This window comes from Falco rusticolus, chromosome 5 (genome assembly GCF_015220075.1).
Source record: "Falco rusticolus isolate bFalRus1 chromosome 5, bFalRus1.pri, whole genome shotgun sequence".
Lineage (NCBI taxonomy): Eukaryota > Metazoa > Chordata > Aves > Falconiformes > Falconidae > Falco > Falco rusticolus.
In genome coordinates, this window is record NC_051191.1 from 67,398,577 (window position 1) to 67,420,572 (window position 21,996).

The 21,996-nt window shown below is 47.2% G+C and overlaps 1 protein-coding gene across 6 annotated transcripts in view; it reads right to left on the reverse strand.

Annotated features, from left to right (window-relative positions):
• Window positions 1-5,698: 5,698 nt before the first annotated feature.
• Window positions 5,699-21,996, reverse strand: part of SLC6A12 (solute carrier family 6 member 12) — a 38,835-nt gene continuing 22,537 nt past the window's right edge. For 5 of the 6 annotated variants that reach the window (XM_037388745.1, XM_037388743.1, XM_037388744.1 and 2 more), the window contains 8 exons: window positions 21,140-21,243; window positions 19,495-19,619; window positions 19,089-19,201; window positions 17,620-17,757; window positions 16,151-16,253; window positions 9,725-9,825; window positions 8,473-8,643; window positions 5,699-7,272 (listed from right to left, as the gene is read on the reverse strand). In XM_037388745.1, the coding sequence (XP_037244642.1) occupies window positions 7,129-7,272; window positions 8,473-8,643; window positions 9,725-9,825; window positions 16,151-16,253; window positions 17,620-17,757; window positions 19,089-19,201; window positions 19,495-19,619; window positions 21,140-21,243 (999 nt within the window). In that variant the 3' untranslated portion in view covers window positions 5,699-7,128. The remainder of the gene's footprint in view (window positions 7,273-8,472; window positions 8,644-9,724; window positions 9,826-16,150; window positions 16,254-17,619; window positions 17,758-19,088; window positions 19,202-19,494; window positions 19,620-21,139; window positions 21,244-21,996) is intronic. The other variant, XM_037388746.1, reaches the window with a different exon arrangement.

The following is a 21,996-nucleotide window of genomic DNA, read 5'->3' on the forward strand; positions in this document are numbered from 1 at the left end:
GTGAGAGCTGCTTGGAGAGAACCCCCCCGGAGGTAACTGCAAAGGTCAGCAGCCCCTGCCCTAGCAAAGCCCAGCTCCACCTGCCTGGAGACCAGGGAAGCAGGGAAGTGGGACTGAGCTCAACCACCCCTAAATGCAGGGGAAATGCCACGTCTGTCTTGAACTGCAAGAGGCTGGGATAAGGGTCATGCTGAAAATTACATTATGTAAAATTTGAGGCATCAAAGAACTTTTAAAAGCTGGATTTTTTTTACTTCTGGCTACGGCAGGTAACTCAAAAAAAGAAAGAAAGAAAGAAAGAAAGAAAGAAAGAAAGAAAAGAAAGAAAGGAAAGAAAGACAGAAAGAAAGAAAGACAGACAGAAAGAAAGAAAGAAAGGAAGGAACGAAAGAAAGAAAGAAAGGAAAGAAAGACAGACAGAAAGAAAGAAAGAAAGGAAGGAACGAAAGAAAGAAAGAAAGGAAAGAAAGGAAGGAAAGAAAGGAAGGAAAGAAAGGAAGAAAGAAAGGAAGAAAGGAAGGAAGAAAGGAAGGAAGAAAGGAAGGAAGAAAGGAAGGAAGAAAGGAAGGAAGAAAGGAAGGAAGGAAGAAAGGAAGGAAGAAAGGAAGGAAGAAAGGAAGGAAGAAAGGAAGGAAGGAAGAAAGGAAGGAAGAAAAAGGAAATTAATTCCTGGCATTTTCCCAACTAGTCACTGTAAAATCAATATGTTCTTAAAGTGTTCAAATATCCTTATCCACAGACTCTGAAAAACCCCAGCCATGCCTGACTGCACTGCTCACCCACATGCAGACACACATTTCCATGCTTGGGCTCCTGGACAAGGAGCTTTATGGGACAGGACAACTGGAGGCTGCCCCTGGGCTCCGGTTTTACTTAGCCCGGTAGCTTAGGCTTCAGCTAAGCAGCAGGTGTAAAGCTGAGCCCTACAAAAGCAGCTGGGAAGGGGAGAGCCCCGTGTTGGTGACAGGACAGGCACCCATGGGACAGGGCTGCATGGGGCAGTCCTGTCTCCCTGTTACATGACTGACGTACACATCACACCGGTGCCAATGGGAGCCACAGTCCCCCAGCCTGGCCAGGGAATTCATACCTCATCCAAAAGTGTAACACAGAAAACTAACACTGCCCAGACATGTTTTCCCCAAAGGTATGAGATTAAGCCTCAGCACTGTTCCAGTTCCCATTGCCAGGCTGCCTCCTGCCACCCTGAAAAGGCTAACCCAGGGTTTCTCATTTACACCGCTGTGTCTTGCCACTGGTAGGACTTCTCTTCAGTAGCTCTTGGGCCCACCTGTGTGCTACCTGCAGCATCCCAGCACAAAGCCCTCTGCTCCTGGAGAGCCTCGTCAAGAAACACTGGGCTCCAGCTCTCAGATCATCCCCGCTTCAAAGGCTGTGCATGGGGAGGGAGGCTCACGTTGTATGATGCAGTGATGGCCCCTCTCCACAATACGGGAAAGCAACAGGTTGCTTTTTTGTTTGGAGGTGGGTCTATTTCTCCATGAAAGAAAGATGATTGTTTCATCTCCTGTTGAAATACAAGGTTGACAATAGCACTAGACTTCCTGTAATCACTCATCCTTCTCCAGAGACCACTATCTACATCATAACACAACGAAAGGCTCAAACTCAATAAAGCATAGTTTGGAAAAGTCTAGTGGCCACTGGCAAATAACAAATGAGTGTGTGCATGCCTTTGGTCCAGAGCAGCCATCCTAGACAGCTAGTGGGGTAAAGCTCCTTGTCCAGGCTGTAACCCAGGCTGGGCAGGAAACTATTCCACAGCCTGTGAAAACAAACAAACAAACAAACAAAAAAAAAAAACCAAAAAAAAAAAAAAAAGAGAGAGAGAGAGAAAAATCAAGAGACCATTTCACGGCATGGTCTTGGCATGTCACCAAAAGCAGGACTGGATAGAGTTGCCCATGACTGGCTTTTCACTGCCATTGAAAGCACTTATAATCATAGAATCATTTAGATTGGAAAAGACCTTTGAGATCAAGTCCAACCATTAACTCAGGACTGCCAAGTCCACCACTAAACCATGTCACAATTTCTCCCTGGGAATCCCTTTCCTTTCCACATAACTTTCCAAGCACAGGCTTGACAAAGCAGAACAGACAGCTCCAAAAATACATGTCCTCCTTTGCAGATTCAGTCATGGGTCAGGGATTCAATACAGAGCCAGGATTTTGCTCCAAGAACAGTCAAGGGGCCAGGCTTTATTCTGAGTTTAAAAACAAAACAAACTCCCTACCACCCCTGCAAATGTTGTTAGACATGTTTCTTCTTTTCCCTTGGTCTCAGCAAGATATTCAGGAATACAATCTTTGACTTTAATGCCCCAACTCTTCCCTGCAGCCCTGTGGAGGGAACTGGATAGCAGCATATACACATCTCCTCAGTCTCTCAGATCTTAAATTTTAATCCTTACTCTTTGAAAGCTTACTTTATCTTCTCCTTTGATGAACATTACTCCCTCTTACTCTGTTCAAACCAGACTTAGCTTATTAGTAAGAGGTGACCGTATGTAAGCGTGCATAACCTAATAAAGCAAAGAACAGCAAGACAACCTGATGCTCTTTATACCCTCATGACTGCAGATTTTCCTGGCCCTTGCATGCTGTACTCCCAAGTCGCTTGGCTACTGTCTCTTATTTCTACCTGGGCAAGGCTCACCTCCCTTCAAGCCCAGGAAAGCGCCTCGCCAAACCTTCTTGCCACACACCAGGGAAGCAAAAGCCCAGGAAAGGCCCCAGATGTAAGCACAAACCACACAGCCTCTGCAGACACCCATAACTCACACAAGGCACACATGACTTAAGACCTGAGAAACCAGCCTTCCCTGCTCTTCTTCCACAAATAAAAATGTCCTGTTTCCTCCAGCTCAGTCCCTACTGCCCTGTGTCCTCCCTCTCCTGGCATGCACAGGATCAAGGGAAAATCAAGAGCTTTGGTCGCGACAGAGCTGTGGCTTCAAGTGTAGCTAACCCCTGCACTAGGGCTGTCACGGGCATAGCTTCTCTCCACCCAAAAAGCTAAGATGAGGGCTGGAGGGAGGGCACAGTTGCACCTCCAGATAATTGGGATCTACAGAAGTTCACTGTCCTTTGCCTGAGAGCTACCATGGTCACTGGGGCAGGAGAAGGTTTGAGAACCAAGCTCCAGCCAAGATGAAATGCCACTGAAATTCTCCTCCCCCCAATTCTCCTCCCCCCAAGAAATTATGTTGGGTGTTGAAGCCATGAAAACTGAAGATATCCTGATGATGAGAAGAAATACATATTACTTTATGCTGGACAGAGGTAGAAGTGGAAGAACTGCTGTGAGAGTCCTTCAGAGCTTGGGTGCACCCTCCGGAGCCAGGATGGGAAGGGCTTCCCGGCCAGTTCCCCAGGGTCGTGCAAGGGACACCACAGTGTCTCCCCACCTGACCAAGTGCAGGGGGCAGCAGTCCAGCCAGACCAGGAATCACCCTCATTCAGATGAGAATCTAAGGGAAGAGGCTCAAGAACAACACGTGTAAAAGAAACTTGCCAGAAAGGCATGGGAAGGGGCTCTCTTGATGCACAGAGGGATGGACATATCCATTCTGGCTGAGAGGGTGGATGAGTGATGGGGGGAGCATGTCAAACAAATAACCCTTAACAACTTCCTTGGTTTGTTTGCCATTTGTTTTATCTTTCTTTCATTAAATATTGTCCAGTACAAGTTTTCAGCTATCATCTCCTTTTTTTTTCCATTTGCCACTGTCAAAGTAAGAAGAGAGGGAAGGCTGAAGGGAAGGGAATGGGGAAAATGAGAAGAAACAAAAGAGAATGAAGAGAGGAGGAGGAAAATACAAGACGTTTTGGCTTGATTTTTCTTTGCTAACAAACTATTTTCCTGACTTTCCTTTCTGGAGAGAGGGGTGCAAACGGCCTTTTTAATGAAAAAAACCCTGAAAAATCAAAAGTGGTAATTGGGAGCCTGGCAGATGTCTGTCTTTTCCTCTATATACAATGTTTTTCCTCCACCCAGGAGGAGAAGCACAGTATGGCCACCTTATAACTTTCCTTGGACTTCAGCTTCAAAAACATTGTGTCTTGGCATGTTATCAACAATTACAGAGGCAAAAAAACCTTCTCTCTCCTCTCCGTACCACTCCTTTGATAGTGTACTTACACCCTGGTGGTATGCAGGAAGGGAGCAGTTTCCCATCAGACTCGGAGATGTCCAGAAATGCCCACTTCCAGGGGCTGATGGAGACCTGTCAGATCTGTTGTATGCACACGGCGATGACTGAGAGGTTTGTATAAGTTCAGCAAATCATTGCTTTGTCCCTGACTATGCCTGCACACCGAGGGTCTCATAGCAAAAGCCAGCCATTGGTGGCATTTTCTGCTATTCCCCCAGCTGGGTGCACTTGGGTCACTGAGCTTTCCCTTAAACTTCCTGAGACTCTGTCAATCCCATCCAATGCATCTAGATTAATTTCCCGATCCGGGGAATTTTGTAACTGCTTTCAATGGAGACAGCAATACCTCCTCTGACTTTATTAAAATACGCTGCTTCCTGGCAAAGGTGAGATGCTACTATCAGATCATACACAAGCAACAGAGGAACCAGTTCATGCAGTATTTATTTTTGATAACACAGCTCCATGTCTGTGCTCCAAACTGAAGAGTGATTTATTTCTCTCTGGGATTTTTGCAGTGTTATCCAACTACCTCAGAAAAAGGAGTGAACACATCTCCAGAACTTCTCTGGTAGTAGGAGACTACCTCACATCTTTGAAGGCATGGTAGCAGGAGCAAAGGGGTCAAATGTCCTACCAAGGGTCCTACAAAAAACCTGTGCTAATGCCTAAGACTGAATGTGAATGGCAAGTCCTGGTCCTTTAACATTCCTTTCTTCTCAAAACTCACACCACCATTTTGACCACAGGTAAGTGCAGCCCATGCCTGAAATCAAACCTCTCGTGCACAGCCCTGCCGCAGCTTCAAGCACGGGGAGGCAGCCACAGAGCACCCAGCAGACAGCCAGCACTCCCGGGGCTGGTGGTTCCTCCGGCTAATCTGGATCTGCCACCCTGGCACTGCTGCTCCTTGGTGGCAACCACTGGCTTTTGCTCCAGCTGCATGCAGAGACCTGCTGCAGGTAGCTGCTGCCACCACCAAATCGTGAGTGACACAGCTGGGAGGGAGAGGAGAAAACACCAGAATACTTACCATGAGACCTGACTGCAAGCCTCTGGATGTTAAGCTCTTCCCACAATTATTGTAGTAGCGTGACATTCAGTTCTTTAAAAAATAAAAATAAAATAAATGGGACCTTACATGGTGCTGCAGTCCTTTGCAGGAAACAAGAATGAGCTTTGTCAGCTCTCTCTGCCTTTTACAGTAAACCATCTGCAGTCAAACGGTAGTGTCCCGGAGATGTACAAATTTTGATATTTGAATTTCAGTGTTCATTTCACCAACAGTCTTTAGTTTTTAAAGGAAAGGAAATTAAGTGGGGGAAAGATTTTCCTATGCTAATTCACCAGTTAAACTCACAGGAAGCTGCAAAAGATAAGGTTCCCATAGTAATTGGAACAGGTACTGCATTGCACAGATGAGGCCTAATTTTCCCACTTACTTTCAGCGCTGGTGGTTTATCTCCACATAGCACAGGGAAAAGCAATTACTTGGAATGAGGAACAAAGGAAAGGAGCCTGTGGCATCTCTGATTCTTTTTAATGGCTATTTGGCATGGTTTGATGCACCACTATTGAAACACAGCCATGCACCAGCGTGTACCCTTGACCATGGCAAAGCTCCTGTGGGGGATCCGGCCACTGGCTTTTCCTGTTTTTAACTGTGAAGTTCTGATGGGTATTCAAGCAGGTTTTGGCAGGGAATTTTACAGCTACAGCCTCCACAGGACAGAGCTGTCTGGCACAGCACCAAACACCGCATCCAAGCGCAATCCTTCTCAGCCATCGCCTCACGTTCATGACTACCCTGGCAACAAGAGACCTTTAATTTGCATTATCTGCTTCCGATTAACCCATCTTACCTATTAATTACTGCTTTATCTTGCCTGAGCTTATGAGAATCGCACCCAATTATGTCTTCCTTATCCCCTGAGCAGTCATCTGCAGCAAAGCAGAGGGAGCACAATCCTTTGCCCACCCTCACCCCAAAGCTACTTTGCAGCACAGAATCATGCCCAACAACTCCTTCATTAATTCATCTACAAAATGCCCCAGCAGTGCAGTTACATCTGTGGGTGTGCATTCCCCAGGGTCTCATTTTCCCCTGCTGTGCTGCAGCTCAATTTTTACCAACTGCTCTGGGACTTTTCCTGCACTCCATGAATTTTCTGAAAGAATTGTCAAATATTCAGCTGTTTCACTCTTGGATGCATTTTCACTGGGCTGTGTAGTTTTGACCAAGAGTGAGTCCCCTAGAAAATTATTCTTCACCCCCTTTCCAGCCTGAAACTGCCTTGAGATCCATCAATAACTATGATTGCATCAAGAATCCTGTCACTCACTTCCCTTTCAGTGACAACTGAGGCTATAACTACTAATGCTGCAGCCTCCTTTTATCATTGCCTATGATACGTTCCTGGCTCCCTCTCCCTCGTACGTAGGTGACCTAGCAATGCACTTTCTTTTGTCATCCTCTAGCTTCTTATGTACTTCCGAACCAACTTACTTATTCCCCATGCTAACACCTCATCATTTTGTGCCTTTGCATCCCTAACTTTGCTCCTGCACACCTTTATTTCTCTGCTCTCTCTCACCACTGTGGTTTCCTTTCCTCCTCCCAACAAGATGGCTGGGTTTTTTTCTTTTCTTTTTTTTTTTTTTTTTTTTTAGTATGTTGTCTTTCTCTTCCCCCCAGTGTCAGTACTGAAGGACACTTTTGACAAAAGTGTGTTGCTCTCTTCCCAGCTGCTGACAGGGAGAGTTGTCCCCAGGATGTCAAAAGAAATGTTGTCCCCAGTGGGTGCAACCAGCTGGCTGAAAGGAGGCAATGTCCCGGATGCTTCTATCTCAGATGTGAAGGAGAGAAGGGAAGAGCCCAGGAAAGAAAAGAAACCACTTCAGGAAGGAGAGAGCGCATCAGTCCGGGGTGTGGAGGAGACATTCCCAGTGCCTCAGAAGTGGGTTTCTCTCTCTGTGATACTGAGCACCTCCTGGACTGGAGGGGACCATCCCTTGTGCTTCAGTTCGGACAGCCCCACCATGTGCTTCTTCAGCTGCGGCAGGTCCTCCGCTGGGGAAATCAGCTGTGTTAGCCGCTGCAGAGAGGAAGTGTCTGTTAATTAAGCTGGTAAACAAACTGACACCCAATAGTGATCCACAACCATTGCTGGGGGCAAAGGCATCTGGAGAGCTAACTGTCCCAGCTCCTGCTCCCCTCCCACCGAACGGCTGTGAAAGGGAGAGGAAGGAGAGCAGGCTCACTTTAACTGCTCTCAGTGGCAATTATTCCACTCAAACCTGGGCCATGGACTGACAACCCGACAAACAGGGCTCCTCACAGACATGTTTCTGGGAGGAGAATGAATATTCCCTGGCTGTGTTGACAGTGCAGGGTCCTCTTCTCCACGACCCCGCAATGTGACTGTCACACCTACACCACAGCCACAGGGATGCTCCCATCCCCTGTTCACCTGCTCCCTGACCCTACCAGCCACAGATGAGCCTACAGCCAGTGAAGATGGGGAAGGACCAGAAAACAAATTGCGCAGAAATGTATATGTACTGTACATCACTCAGGCCTTTCTTCATGGATCAGGTGGGGTGTCATCTCCATAACACCGTCTTCCTAGACACCATTCTTCCTAGGACAAGGACAAGGTGTCTGCACTGAAAGAGGACAGACCTGGGCATGGCACAGGGTAGGCCTTTACAACTCTGTGAGCATGTCCTCTTTAATAACCATGGATAATTTCTTCAGAGAAAATAACATAGTCCTGACACAGGACTTAAAGGGGAGCAGGAGCAAGGGACAAGAAGTAAGGCAAAACAGATCCTGGTTTTGTACCTGGTTTGCACTGGCACCAGTCAGTAACAAAAGAGCAGGCAAAGGTGGTGGCATGCCACCTTTACTTACATGACCGGTGGGCCCACCTGAACCATAAACCAAATCAATCAGCCTGTGGCCTTGGGTAGCCCACACCGAGGGGGTCCTCTGCCATCCAGTGCAGCCAGCGTCACAGACAATCTGCATATGTCCATGTATTGCCCAGGGCATGGTGGTTACAATGTCTCATGAAGACTCTGGACATTCAATGATCCCCTGGGAGCTGTGCTGAGACTCTCCAGACCCTCCAAATGGCCAATAAGAGCTGCAGGACATTCTGGGCAGGAGCCACCCTCACCCTCCCTTGCCTTCTCTGAGGAGAAATGTGCCATGTGCACCTTCCCTGTGGCCCTTCCCACAAGCTGCCTGGGGGAAGAAACAGCAATTCACCCGGTGGCCACCATTCCAGTACCTGCTTCAGGGGTCCTTTGGTTTTCAGGAGGATGAAGATGGCGTAGAGAGGAATGCAGACCATGGAGGAAAGTGCCATCAGCCAGCCTACCACGTAGCCCCAGGGTGGGTACACATAGGAATTGTTGTATTTCAAAGGTGTGTACTTTATCAGGGAAAACAGGAAGACAGCCTGAGGAGCAGAAAACACAATATAGCTAGAGCAAAGGGAGCAGCCAAGCCAGGCAGCCTGGCCACCCTGTAAGCACCAGCATATGCAAGAGCATACTGTCTTGCATGAGATAGCATGGACCTTGTTAGCTGCAGTGAGGCAGAGCCTGGTGCCTGCTGGCTGTGGAAGAAGTTATCTTAGAGCCAGGGCCACACTTCTCCACAGTGTAAAGCCTTCAGGCTTCCTAAAAGTTCAACCTAAGTAAAGTTGGCAGCAGCTTTGAGGGTTCAGCAATGTTGAGACAGCAATTTCTTCATATCAAAGTCAGGAATTGTTCTCCCTGGCAGAAGCCCTTCAGAACTACTACACAGGCACAGAATTACCCCTCTTGGGACTCTCTAGCCACAGAGCTCTCAGATGATTTGGGTTGGATCAGGCTTGCTTTGAAAATTTCCCTAATAGTCAACTCCTGCTGGAGCCCGAGGACAAAGGACAGGAAATTTTTTGTAAGCTGTAGCTATAGATCCCATCTGTTTTCCCACTGAGGTCAAACAAAACAACCCTCAACATCAGATGCAGGAGCAGAATGTGCCTCGGAATTCATGTAAAAGTCAGTGGAGCAAGACTGGACATAAACTCAAAACAAGCAAGAACTTGCCTGACTTAGGGTGCATTTTCTTTAAACACAGTTGTCACAGAATTTTTAAAAAAGATTTAATAACATAGAAGGCAAATGGCTATGGAAAGGTATTTCTGAACCATGGGAGGTCACAGGAACACAGGCTGAAGCAAATATTTCAGAACAGGATAATTCTCACTGGTCTTCTATTCAAAAGTAATTTGACCAAACCTCTCCAGAATTAAGGATACATTTCCCTTTGCCTTCAATTATAAACAAGTGGCTTTTCAGGCTCAATTAATTTTTCAGACAATAGATAAAGCGTTATAAAGGAAATAAATAGCCACCTCAACTATGGACAAGATTTTGCTATTCCATAGCAGTTTGAAAAATTTACAGCAGCACCTTGAAGACAAATCAATGTTTTCTACTGAGAACCCAGGGACCCAGAATAATATGCTGCATTGTCATAATTGCACTTACCAAGCAGAGACCCGGAGTGAACACCAGCCAGCATATCTTGATCAAGGGCCACGGACGGAAACCAATCATGTCCTCAATGTTGTCGTAGAAGCGGTTGGCACCTTGGCCACCAGCCAGCACAGAGACAAAGTCCCAGGTCAGTTCGTTGTTGTTTCCTTCAACCACTATTCACACCAAATCCCCCAACTTTCTTCATTCTCAGTGTTTACTCCTTGCAAAAACACGGCTATCCTAATAATATAGCGGCAGGTAACAGGCTTTTCTGGCATTGAAAAGGCCCATCTGTGGCTAAATACAGATGGAGCTTTTTAACTTCAGCCACAAGCTATCAGAAAGCTTGACCTAGAAGAAATGCCCTGTCCCTCAGACAGCAGCAGCTGTAAGTGAGTGGGTGCAGCCAGCCCATGTGCCACTAAGAGCTGGTAAGGACCAGCACAAGACACAGAGGGGCAGCTGTTTTATAGGTCAACAAGGGAAAGCTCTTGCAGGTTGAGCACATGGGATTGTGTGAGCCTCAAGTGCTAAAAGGAACAAAGAGCGTGGGGGACACCAAGCAAAACCTTCTCTTAGTAACCAGATCGGCACCCTAGGGAAGTCGTGTCGAGAATCCCCACTGAGCTGGGTATTTCCCCTGTCACCAGGAGCCTGCTTTCCACAAAATGTTTTATTTTTGGCATAAAGCTGGAAGACCTGGAAATCCATACTCCTCTGGAAACCAAATTTTCCCTCTGTAAGTGCTGCTGTACTGTCATGGGAGCTGTCCTGTAGGTGCCCAGAGTCCTCCTTCTCCCATTAACTTCACCTACTAAGTGATGTTGTTCACAGTATGTGGAACCCACCTGAATCTCATGGTGCCCCAGAGTGGGATACACCTCTGAATAGCCTCTGAAAGTCCTGCCACTGGCCAGACCCTAACCGTTGACTCTTCCCAACCCAAAGCACAAAGAGGAAATACATGCAATGGTATAGAGAGGAGACGATGTAACACAGACGGACTTCAGCAGACCTTGTATTAAGCTCTAGGATGTCTTCAAAGATCAAACACCTCATGTTGGCCAGAAAGAGATGTAAAATGAATCAAAAAGTCATTCATAAGATGACTTAACTTATGAGTTAACATAATCTTCCTAACTAGAGCTAACCAGAGGCACCATATCAGGCTGCCTCAGGTAAAATAGGGCAAAAATATTAGACAAAAAAAATATGGACCTAGCCTGTCCAGGAAAAGGGTTCCCTGATCAGCACCTCTGGGATGAAATAATACTGTATTTGCATTATTGAAGTTCTATCATGGTGCTTAGCTGATAAAGAAGGACTCTGCTGTTAGGGGTGTTCATCTAGCTGTGAACTCATGGTCATGCCACAGGTCCCACCTGCAAGCAGGATGAGACCTTGCTTCTTTGCATCTTAACATCAGAAGGCTGGGCTGGGCAAAATACATCTTAGAGGACTGGCAACACTTGCAGGTGTTTGAGGTTTGGTGGGTTTTATTTTGGTTTGTGTTTTTTACGTCTTAGAATTAAATTTCCATATTATGCTTCCTTTAAATATACAAATTCTACAAAGGCACATTATGTGTGCTTTTCTTTTTTGTGATTCTTTCCATTACTTTCTATATCCCATGACTAATGTTTGCAGGAAAGCTCTTTTAAACGCAGCTTTTTGAAGTATTTAGGCTGGCGGGGGGCAGGTTCTTTGAACATCTCATGGTTCCCATCTTGAGTTGGCAAATTAAAACAAGTAGCCTCAAGCAAAGACAACAAGCTGTGGCATATCAAGGGACAGACAGCCTTGTGTGGGAGCTCAGCCTACACCAGAGAACAGAACCCTAAAGCTTCCAAGCTTTAAATATCATGGGGCTTCAGATAGCATTTCTGAAAATATACTGGGGATGAAAGGGAGATGGTATAAAAAAAAATTGTTTTGCCAAAAAGCCAAAATCATCCACCGGATGAAAAAAAGGGAAAAGATATAAATGACACAATTTGCAGTTTAGAATACAAGCATAGCACAGTCTCTTATACCATACAGTGTTTCCACAGAAACACACTGTGATGATACATGATAGATAAATTAATTTGTAATATAACTTTGTTGAAGTCAAAGTTTCACTGCAAATTTGGATCTAGGATCAAGTGGAAGAGACATAGCAATTAAAGAAATACAAAGATACTAGACAAAAAGAATGACAGAAGAAACACCTATCCTCCAGCAAGAAAACATCCCAAAACTTATGTTGTTAATTACGGTGTGCCTCCACCTGCCCTTATCACTATTTTCTGTAGTACAACGATCAGGTACCGCATTTCCATGTCCACTGTGGCAGTCAGCAGGTGATGTGATGAAACACAATGGGGACTGACATGAATGTCCTCAGAGAGTATATGAACAGGAGGTTTTACATGTTCTGTGTTTTGCAGGCAGATGGAAAAGTAATCAAGCTTAAGAAGTCAGCAGTTCAATCACTCAGCATTGGCTTTTTGAGCAAATTAGAAGCTGGAGGATATGTGCAGTCTCCTTTCCTTCCCAGCACATTAGAAAGATCAGCTAAAACTCCTGCAGAGAAAATCATAAAGATTTCCCCAAAGACATTTTTTGTTGGAATGAACAAAAATGTTTGCTGTTATCCCCAATATCCCAAAATAAGGAAGAATGTATGCAGGCGCAGGGCAGTTATCCATGCGTGCTGGTTCCACTTCTCTTGCGCTGACCAATCCCATATACCTTCCAAGATGTTACACGCTTTTCTGGCAAATCATTTACTTTTCCTACATAATTTTATGGGAACAAACTTCACATGAACCCAACCAGATATTTGCCTACATCCTTACATCTTGTCCTTATGGAGCCTTTTTCATTTTATGGAGCTTATAACAACTGCAAGTAATACTCAAACTGAAACAGGCAAAGATTCTGTTTTATTTTTACAATATCCAGAAAGAGTGAGTTTCACAGATCTGCTAGTTTGGAATCTATGAAAAAGCCCTCCCTTTTAAATCTTTTCTCCCAAGCTGCATTTTTTTGCATTCATCTATACCAAATTTCATCCACGGGATTTCAATAGATGATGACCCTGGCCATAACACTAAGCTTATATCTACTTCCTCTCTGTTTCAAACCTGCAGCATCAACGCCTGTGCCAAACCCGTGCAAAAAAACAGCCGCAGAGGTGTTGTGGCACTGCAACAACTGCGCACACCTTGGGTATCAAGTGCACAGAGCAGGGCCCCTTATGGTCCATAAATAAGCATGTAAGATTGCCTGTAGCCAGTGCATCTGAAAGGATAAAGCACACACAGCCAGAGTGAGCCTGACAGGCAGGATCCAGGCAGAAGGAGGCTGGTAGCCATGCTGCATGTGAGCAAAAGAGTGAGAGAAAGATTTATACCAGCACAACATGGGTTCACCCCAGGGCCACCCACAGGTACCCGCTGGCATCATTTTGCTTTAGCTTTGTAAACAGTCCTAATGGTTTCAGCCTTACTCTCCCGCAGTGATGGAGGCACTCACTTTCTCCTGGAACAGCTAATCCTAATGTGCCTGCTGTGTCTGACTGGAAAATATCCTCCCTGCAGCCCACTTTGGTGGCATCACATTGTGAATCCCAGTGCTCAAAACCTATGCCTGCTTATATGAGGGCTGCCTGTCCCAAAGTGGAAAGGAGAGGAGAAGGGCGGGCGGGAAAAACCCAAACCCTCTAACACTCCCCTCTAAGGAAAGTGATCAGCAGGGCCGATGCTGCACAATCCTTTCACAGGCAGAGTGCAATACGTGAGGAAATCCTCAGATCTTTGCGAGAGCAGCCGCCTGGCAGCAGAGGGAAGCTGCCAGGTGGTGGGTGGTTGGCGTATGTGCTGCGAGAGGGGAAACTCGTAACGCGTATTTGTGTTAGCAAAAATGCTGTAATTCTTCACAATGTAAGCAAGAGGCTCAGCTCTGCCAATTCTGAGGCTGGGGAAAAAGAACAGCAATTGGCACCAGACTTTTTTTTCCACTAAAATGCCTCACCTTGACACTCTGACTACATTTTGGACCAGAATCAGGCCAATAGATGCAAAGCAGAACACCAAGAGGGTAAAATCCTGCTGTGTGGAGTGGGAAAAATGAACTAGTGGTGGTAAGGGAAAGGCCATTTCTCAGTCCTGAGCTGCTCCGTCCCCCTTTCCAGGCTGCTGGGGCAGCATCACCTCATGCTGCTCATGGTCTGCCATTGCTCCTCCCCATGGGTTGTCAGAAAAGGCATGTGGCCTGTGTGACCATAGAAATGGCAGGGGAGGTCTATACATTAAAACATAACTCAGTTTAATGTAACCAAGCATGGTGATGATGAAGCCCTGTCACAGATAAATGAGAATCTCCATCTCCCTGTAAACCCCACAGGGACTGGGTAGAAGGCAACTCTAAATTAAAATGTGGCCAGGGTCTGTTATTCCAAGCTCTGAGGTGAGCTTCCCTTGCAGCGCATCCCTCTAAAATAAATCTCCCTTTCAGATCTGCTTTTCTTGCATTCCCTGGAGGTAAAGCCCAAGCAGTTGGACCTGCTACCATTTCAGTAAGAGAGGTGTCCATCCAGACTAGCAATTGGCTCCTGCTTACATGAAGCATTTGGAGAAACTGATAACCCCTTCCTCAGCAACTGCACTGTAGCCCATGCAACCACGATAAACCTGTAGGCACCAAAGAGAGCACAAAGGGACTGACTGTTCACAGGCTCTTCTTAAGTAAGACAAAGGTGGCACCAAATGAAATTAACATGTGGCATTCAAAACAAGGAAAAGAAAGTGACTCCTTCACACAACACCTGACCAAGCTATTGATCTCTTTGCTGCAGCATTTTGTGGATGATAAATGCTTACCTGAGTCAACTGAAAAATTAACAGAAGAGAAATAAATAGATTTTACTTCAGGCTCTGGAAATCCCTGGGCAACAAGCTGAGTATTGCACCTGGCTCTGGGATTCCCAGCACAAGAAAGACATGGACCTGTTAGAGCAGATCCAGAGAAGGGCCATGAAAATGATCTGAGGGCTGGAGCATCTCTCCTGTGAAGAAAGGCTGAGAGAGTTGGGTTTGTTCAGCCTGAAGAAGAGAAGGCTCTAGGGAAACATTGCTGTGGCCTTTCAATATATAAAGGGGGGCTTGTAAGAAAGACAGAGAGGCTTTTTACTAGGGATTGTAGTGACAGGACAAGGAGTAACAGTTTTAAACTGAAAGAGGGTAGATTTAGATTGGGTATAAGGAAGACATTTTTTACTATGAGGCTGCTGGGACACCGGAACAGGTTGCCCAGAGAAGCTGTGGATGCACCATCATTGCAAGTGTTCAGGTCTGGTTGAACAGGGTTTTGAGAAACCTTATCTAGTGAAAGATGTCCCTGCCCACGGCAGGCAGGGTGGACTAGATGACCTTTAAAGGTCGCTTCTCACCCAAACCATTCTATGGTTCTATAATAAGTTGTTAGAAGCTGGAAGAATATTTACAAAAAGTATTATTGCTAACTTTTCTGCTATTATACTCCTTCCTGAGCATCCACTCCTGGCCATTGAAAGAGGCACAGTGTGATGCCTGACGTCTTTTCCTTAGGTTAGGATGTCCATGCTGCTTGGCATAGCTAGGAGCCAGCAGATTTGTGGTTGTGAAGTGTTGAGGGTCTGGTCTAAGCTGGTATCTAAGATAGCATTGCACTACCCTTGCAGGTACTGAGCCCCTGTAGCTCCATGAAGCTAGGGAGAGAGAGCAGCTGCTCTGCATCACACACATCTAGACCCTTTGCCCCAAAACCACCAGCCCCAGGGTACGAGCTTCAGGGAGATGAACTGCAGCCTGCATGCTCAGGAAGGGATCTTCCATAGGATATTGCAGGATACTCTTCTTACTGCCCAGACTAACAAGCAGTTGGTTTCCTTCTGACAGTTTGTGGAGCTCAGTTTAATGCTGGTCTCAAGTAGTTTAGTTACAGACTTCGCTGAGAGCCATAGCATTCCCTCCCATTTCTTTTAAGAGTGCTGTCACAGCCCGTGCAAACAGGAAGCATGTATCATCACAAAAGTAACGCACAGCAAGTCTGCATCCCAGCATTTTGTGTTAAATTAACTGACATGGCTAAATTAAAGGCATAATGTAAGCAGACGGTAACAGAGACCAAAGAATAGCTGTCAGTCCTCTATAGCTGATTTTCTAATTCAAAGGGCAGATGGGAAGAGCAGCCAGGTAGTTCAACATGTGGAACATTCAGAGAAGGAAAAAACTTTCATACTCTACATGTGGAGCAATTAAGAAATGTTGTGAGTAAACAGTGGAAACCAGACAAGAGGGTAATTATAGCATTTCTTTGCCCCTTAAAGATCTTTTCTATTCACTGCCATTTCTCAGCCCCCCCCATCCTTGCCTTGAGAAAAAGCAACATAGTTTTTTGTCCTTCACTTACCATATACCCATCCTACACAGATGACTTCAAAAATGGCCAGGAAGAGCAGGCACGTGCCGCTGGCAGCATAGTAGTCAAAGAGCTGGAAGATGTACATCCCACCCTGTTGAAGAGGTAAAGAAAAGAGAGTTATGGCGAAACTGTTCCATGTCAAGGAAAAATGACTAAGGCAAGTAGAATAGCAGTAGAAACACTGCATCTAGAGAAGTGGGAGAAAGAGAAGAGCCTTCTCTTGGGCTGCCCCCACTCTGTCACAAAAAGGCAGTCAGGCCTGGCTGGTTTCCATAGGAGCAGGATCCAGTTTGTTTGCTTGTTTTCAATCAATCAGCAAGTTTCAAGCATCATTTCAAAACATCACATAGCAGTGGAGAACTTCACACCCAAGAAATTTGAATCCTGAGGATCAGGACATTTAGGTACCTCATGTAAGCTGCATCCATCTTTACATATTGCTCAAGGTCCAAGCCCTGCAACAGCAGAGGCATGTGGTTTCCCTGCTGCCTCTGCCTTCAAGCTGAGCCCTGCATAGTTGCCATCAGCTGCCTCTACAGGTCAGTAGATGACTCCCCTCTCTTACTTTCATGTATTTTCTCAGAGACGGCTTCTCCAACAGGAGTCAAACAGATGCTTTCAAGTAGTGCTGAAGGGCTCTAGACATTGCCAGAGTAGAACACCCTTCATCCTACCACACATGAGGTGACATCCTGCGATGGTGGAACTAGATGCCTCCATGCAAGGGGGCATGCAAAAAACATTGGAACCCTTAACGCAGTTTCACTCAAAGCTCTCTCAATGGCAGTGGGAGGTGCCTTCAGCAAATATTTAGCCAGGATCCTGTTGGAGGATCATTCGGCAGTGCCTAAGAAGTTTAGCAGGAATTACCTGTCACTTACAGAACATAGAGGCAGAGGGGTGCTGAGACTCCCACCCAAGTGTGTGGCACGCACACACAGCACAGCACACCACTGTGAGGAAGAGGTGCTTGGCTACTAGCTGCAGAGCAGGACAAACACTGTGCACTTAGCATCGTACCAGCACAGCTCTGCTTCTGGTCCCAGGGATCACAGGCTTTCCACTGGTTCAGGCAGGGTTATAGTCCAGCCATTGCCCCCAGCCTTCCCTGCTGCTGAAGAGCTTCTTGTGGAAAGCAGCTAGCAAACAACCACTGCCCTTAGAAGAGCTTCTGCTTGTGCAGCTGAGCTTGTTTTAGTCACCAGGCCTGGTATTTGCATAAAGCTGTATGTCAGGCAGCCTCTTTGGGCTGAGGGACCATCTCTCTGGAAGGCTCAGTTAAGCAGTGAGTACACTAGCATTACACAGGGTAAAAGCAGCACCAGCTGTGAAAGACACCAGATAATGCATCAGAAATTAAGGACAATTAACAGCATCAAAGATTACCTTGCTGTCTCTACCCAAGTCTAGCAGGGTTTCTAGTGTTCAGCCTAATACCCCAGCTACTCTTTTCTTACCTCAGTGACCAGCAATAAGCCCAGCAGGTAGCATGTGACTGCAATGGCCAGGATCAACAGCTCCCGACGCCCCTTCTTCCGAAACACTCCCGGGAACATGTCAATAAGAGCTGTCACCATGCTTTCCACACAGACAAACTAAAGAATAAGACAGGTCAGAAAAATCAGTGTCTCCTCTTCCCCAAGCACGAACTCCTTCTCACTGCCCTTTCATGCTCCAGCTGCCCAAACCCTTATTTTTTTGTTTTCTTTTTTTGTCTGTCTTGCTTCCACCAAGGGCCAGCTGCAGCTGCTAGGGACCCAAACACAGCTTGATACATCAGTGAGGTCTCCTATGGAGTAGACCAAAGGGTCAAAAGTACAGTCCCATGCTGGACAGGTGAACTGTGTAGAAGGAACTGCCTCAAACCAACAGATCATGCTGCAGCACAGCAGGAGTGACCAAGGAATGGGGAGGCAAGGAGCAGACTGTGTCCCTCGAGCAGGATGAGGAAGCACTTGAGATGGCACAAAGAACCCTTGTGCCAGAGGGGAGCTCCCCCTGCCATTGTGAAGCTAAGGGCAGCCAGGTGACTGTGGGGCACAGCTCAGCCCTAACATGAAGCACACCCTTTGTACAGCAGCACTGGCTGCAAAATACACCACGACTGCCTGGGACAACCCAGTAAAGCAGGTGGTCATGGGTCCCACAGGTGAATTGCTGCCTTTTGAGCCTGCTCATCACCACATGTATGGCTCTCAGTCCCACAGAGCAGGTCACCCATGGGGTACGTAAGAGAACATCAGCCACTGCTAGAAAAGCTCAGCCAGCACAGAGTCATAAGCAAGGTGAGGCAGGAGGGGACCTCAAGCCAGAGAAACAAGGGAAAGAGACCTCTTTCACCAGGTGCAGGGGCTGAGGTGCTGCAAAGTGGAGCCTGAGCAGAGCATCCTGCCTGGCAGACATGCCAGAGCATCCTCTGCTCTCCTCCTTCCAGTACCAGGGTTGCATGCTACGCTACGCAGGGTGCTCTGCTGGATTTTGCTCCTGGCATAACAGGAGTATGGGAGGGTAAGAGATGGGCACAGCAGTGAGGAGAGCACACAGGGCTTGCTCTGGTGAGATGCACCTGAGAGAAAACAGCCTCATTCCCCTTCCCATGCCAGGCCTCACTCCATGCCAGGCCTCACTCCACGGTGTGCACGGTTTCGGTGCTGGCACAGAGGTTGGCGGGGGTGTTGCTGGGATACCCTCATGTACACACCGGGAGAAGGATGCCAAAGAGAGACACCAGTGCACATAACCACAGGCCTCCCGTTGGCCCTGATTCTGAGCTCCCACTGTGTGAAAGTGCTGTGGACAATGTGCAGAATGTGTTTAAGGAACCAGCAAAGCATATAACCATGGTTTTTTTCCTCATGGCCTTGAGGAATGCTCAGGACAGGGACAGGCACCTGGGCATTAGACAAGGAGGGGTCATTTGCTGTACCTGGCTGTCCAGTCCCAAGAAGATCAGCATGAGGAAGAAGAGGCAGGACCAGAGCTGTGACACAGGCATCATTGTTACTGCTGTTGGATATGCTATGAAAGCCAGGCCAGGACCTGCCAACAGATCACAGGATGACTAGGTATGGCCTCTCTACCACCACTGCCTGCCACCACCACCCTGCAGCACAGGCTGAGGTCACATACTGCTTTAAAGATCATATCACCACAGCTCCTTGCCCACACAGGGCTGAAAGCTATGTCAGGGAGCACTGGTCCTGCAGACCTCACTGCAGACACCCATAGCAACAGAGGATGTAGATAATAACCTGGACTTCACTGCAGAAAAGTCCCCTCCCCTTCAGGCTTTCTGTTTTGCCTTGGCTCTGAAATCTCCCAGCAAAACCTACCTGATTCAGCTACTTCTGCAATGGGTACACCCTGCTCTCGAGCCATGAAACCCAGCACAGAGAAAATGGCAAAGCCAGCAATGAAGCTGGTGGCACTGTTCAGGAAGCAGAGCATGATGCAGTCCCTGCAGGGGGGAGACCAGAGAGAAATCAGTGTTTCCCACTGCAGAGTGGGTTCACTTGGGATCATGTCTGTACTCAGCTTCCCCGGTCGGACAGTATGGACCAAGGAATATCGATGCTGCTCTTGAGTTCCCTCAGAAGTAAAAAGCTCAGAAGAGATCCAAAAATAAGCCTACTACCTTGTACCCCACTGTTCAGGAGTTATAGGACTACACGTGGCACAAAGAGAGACATAGGACATCACCAGTGGGTCGTGAATAGGATGCCAAAATGATATATGCAGGGACATGGCAACAAAAAAGTTGACAGGAGTCAAAAGAATAAGAAAAACAACAGAAGAAATGAGGAAAACTGCAAATTAGAGAAAGAAAGAGGTCACAAAAGTAAACAGAGTCAAGAAAGAGGAGAATCTGAAAGCATGAACATGTTTAGGTTCAGCACAAAGACTAATGGGTGAACAAAAATCCTCACCTGACAAGGGTTGTGTCTACACTGCGTTAAGTATACTCAGCTGGAGGCTGGAACACACTATACCACTTGTCCTGAAACATTTGTGCACTTGCTCACTCTGAAAACCTGGCACCAGCCTGAGCCAGCTAGGCTGGATACCCCACACCCCGGGATCCTGTCTGGGCAGCTGCCAGAGCTGAACCACGGCATCAGCTGCTATGGAGCAGCGTAGACACCCAGCACATTTGGGCCACCCAGAGCTAAGCTGCCAGTCCAAGGCACCTAAAGCTTTAGAGGAAGGCGTCAGTGCACCAGTCCATTGGTGACAGATACATTTCAGGAGAGCCAAGGGGAAGTATTAATTGCCTGACCAACAACCGTGGCAGCACCTATAGGAGAACACAGGAAGAGGAGCGATGATTGATGTCTCCCAAGTACCATTACATTTTCCCATTCATGCTGGAGCAATACATGATGGAATAACAAAGCTTCTGCTCCTCGGGGCTCTGTGGAAGGTGTCAGAAATGGTCCTAATGGCTTCACTGAGCTCCATGTCAGGCCATGGATAAAATAGATCTGTAAACCAAGGGCAAGGAGGAGTCCAGACAGACTTGATTAATCTTCTTGATAGGATCGAAATGCCACTGGCAGTACATTACCTTGATGGAGACAGGGGCCGCAGCCATCACCTTTGTACCACCTCTCCTGCCTAGCAAGTGACAGCAGAGCTGGCCATGCCACCCCTGCTCACTCACCCTGTCAAAATAGCCCATGGTGTCTCCACAGTGGCTGGAACAACATTCCATTTTCATTCCTCCCCCTCCTCCAATGTCTCCTATTTCCAGGCTAATTCACATGGGAGTGCACTACTAAAGCCATTTTCTGGAGCTCCTATGTTCTCTCAGCCACTCCCCATCCCTACGCTGGCTGAGTCCTCCAAGCAGCTCCTTAGACAAAGCAGCATGACCCAAGGCTGCCACCTGGGACAGACAGACACTGCCTCAGATGCAGTTCTGTGATGTTTGTCTCTAAGCAAATTTCCAGGATGCAAGGAGTCCAGGCTCCTCTTTACCTGTAACAGTTGTTGGTATATTTGTTGTAGCTGCCCAGAGCTGTCAGGCACCCCTGACCGATGGCATAAGAGAAGAGGATCTGAGTGCCTGCATCCATCCAGACCTAGAACAGAGAAAGTCAGTGGTCTCCAGACCTGGCAATAAAATAAACAAATGCCCTGTCTAGCAGCAATCCCTCCACCCATGCAGAACAAACCCCATGAGACTGAGAGGGACTCAGTGAATGCGGAAACTGGGATACCTCTCTGGGAAAACTGAGCTATAGGACTGGAAGTCCTCTAGGAGAATTCTGGTGGGACTGTTATTTTCACATCGCACTCAAGGTAACACAGCTTCTCCACCCTGTGCCTTTGCATTCTGGGTGAAGACAGAATCCCTGATAGAATGGCTCTGGCTGCAGTTGACACTGCAGGTGTCTGTGGTCCCTACATGGCTCAGGATCCGCAAAGCTACTGGTGAGTCATCCCAAATGAAGGCCAGTGAGTCCTTTGCTTGATCAATGTACTCCCTTCCCAGCTCCCCAGCCTACTTTCCCACATCCCTGAGGCCGTGGTGCAGCATGAATGGCAGAAAATTCCTGGGCTGAGAGATTTCAGGGGTGTCATGCACTCAGGTGCCCCTTTGATCTGGTATTGCATGGGAAAAGCTGAGTGGGCTTGTTCCCCGCTGCTCCAGCCCTCTCCTCCATGGAGGAGTCCCTTTGCTCTGTGTGTTGTGGGCTGAACTGCAGCTCCATTCTCATGCCCTGCCAGGGGTAGCCCTGAGCTGCAAGTTAGCAGGCAGGCAGGAAAACAGCCCACCTTTCTGTTTGTCTGTGTGCTCCTTCTCATACTCTTTTTCATCTAAGCCGTACCCA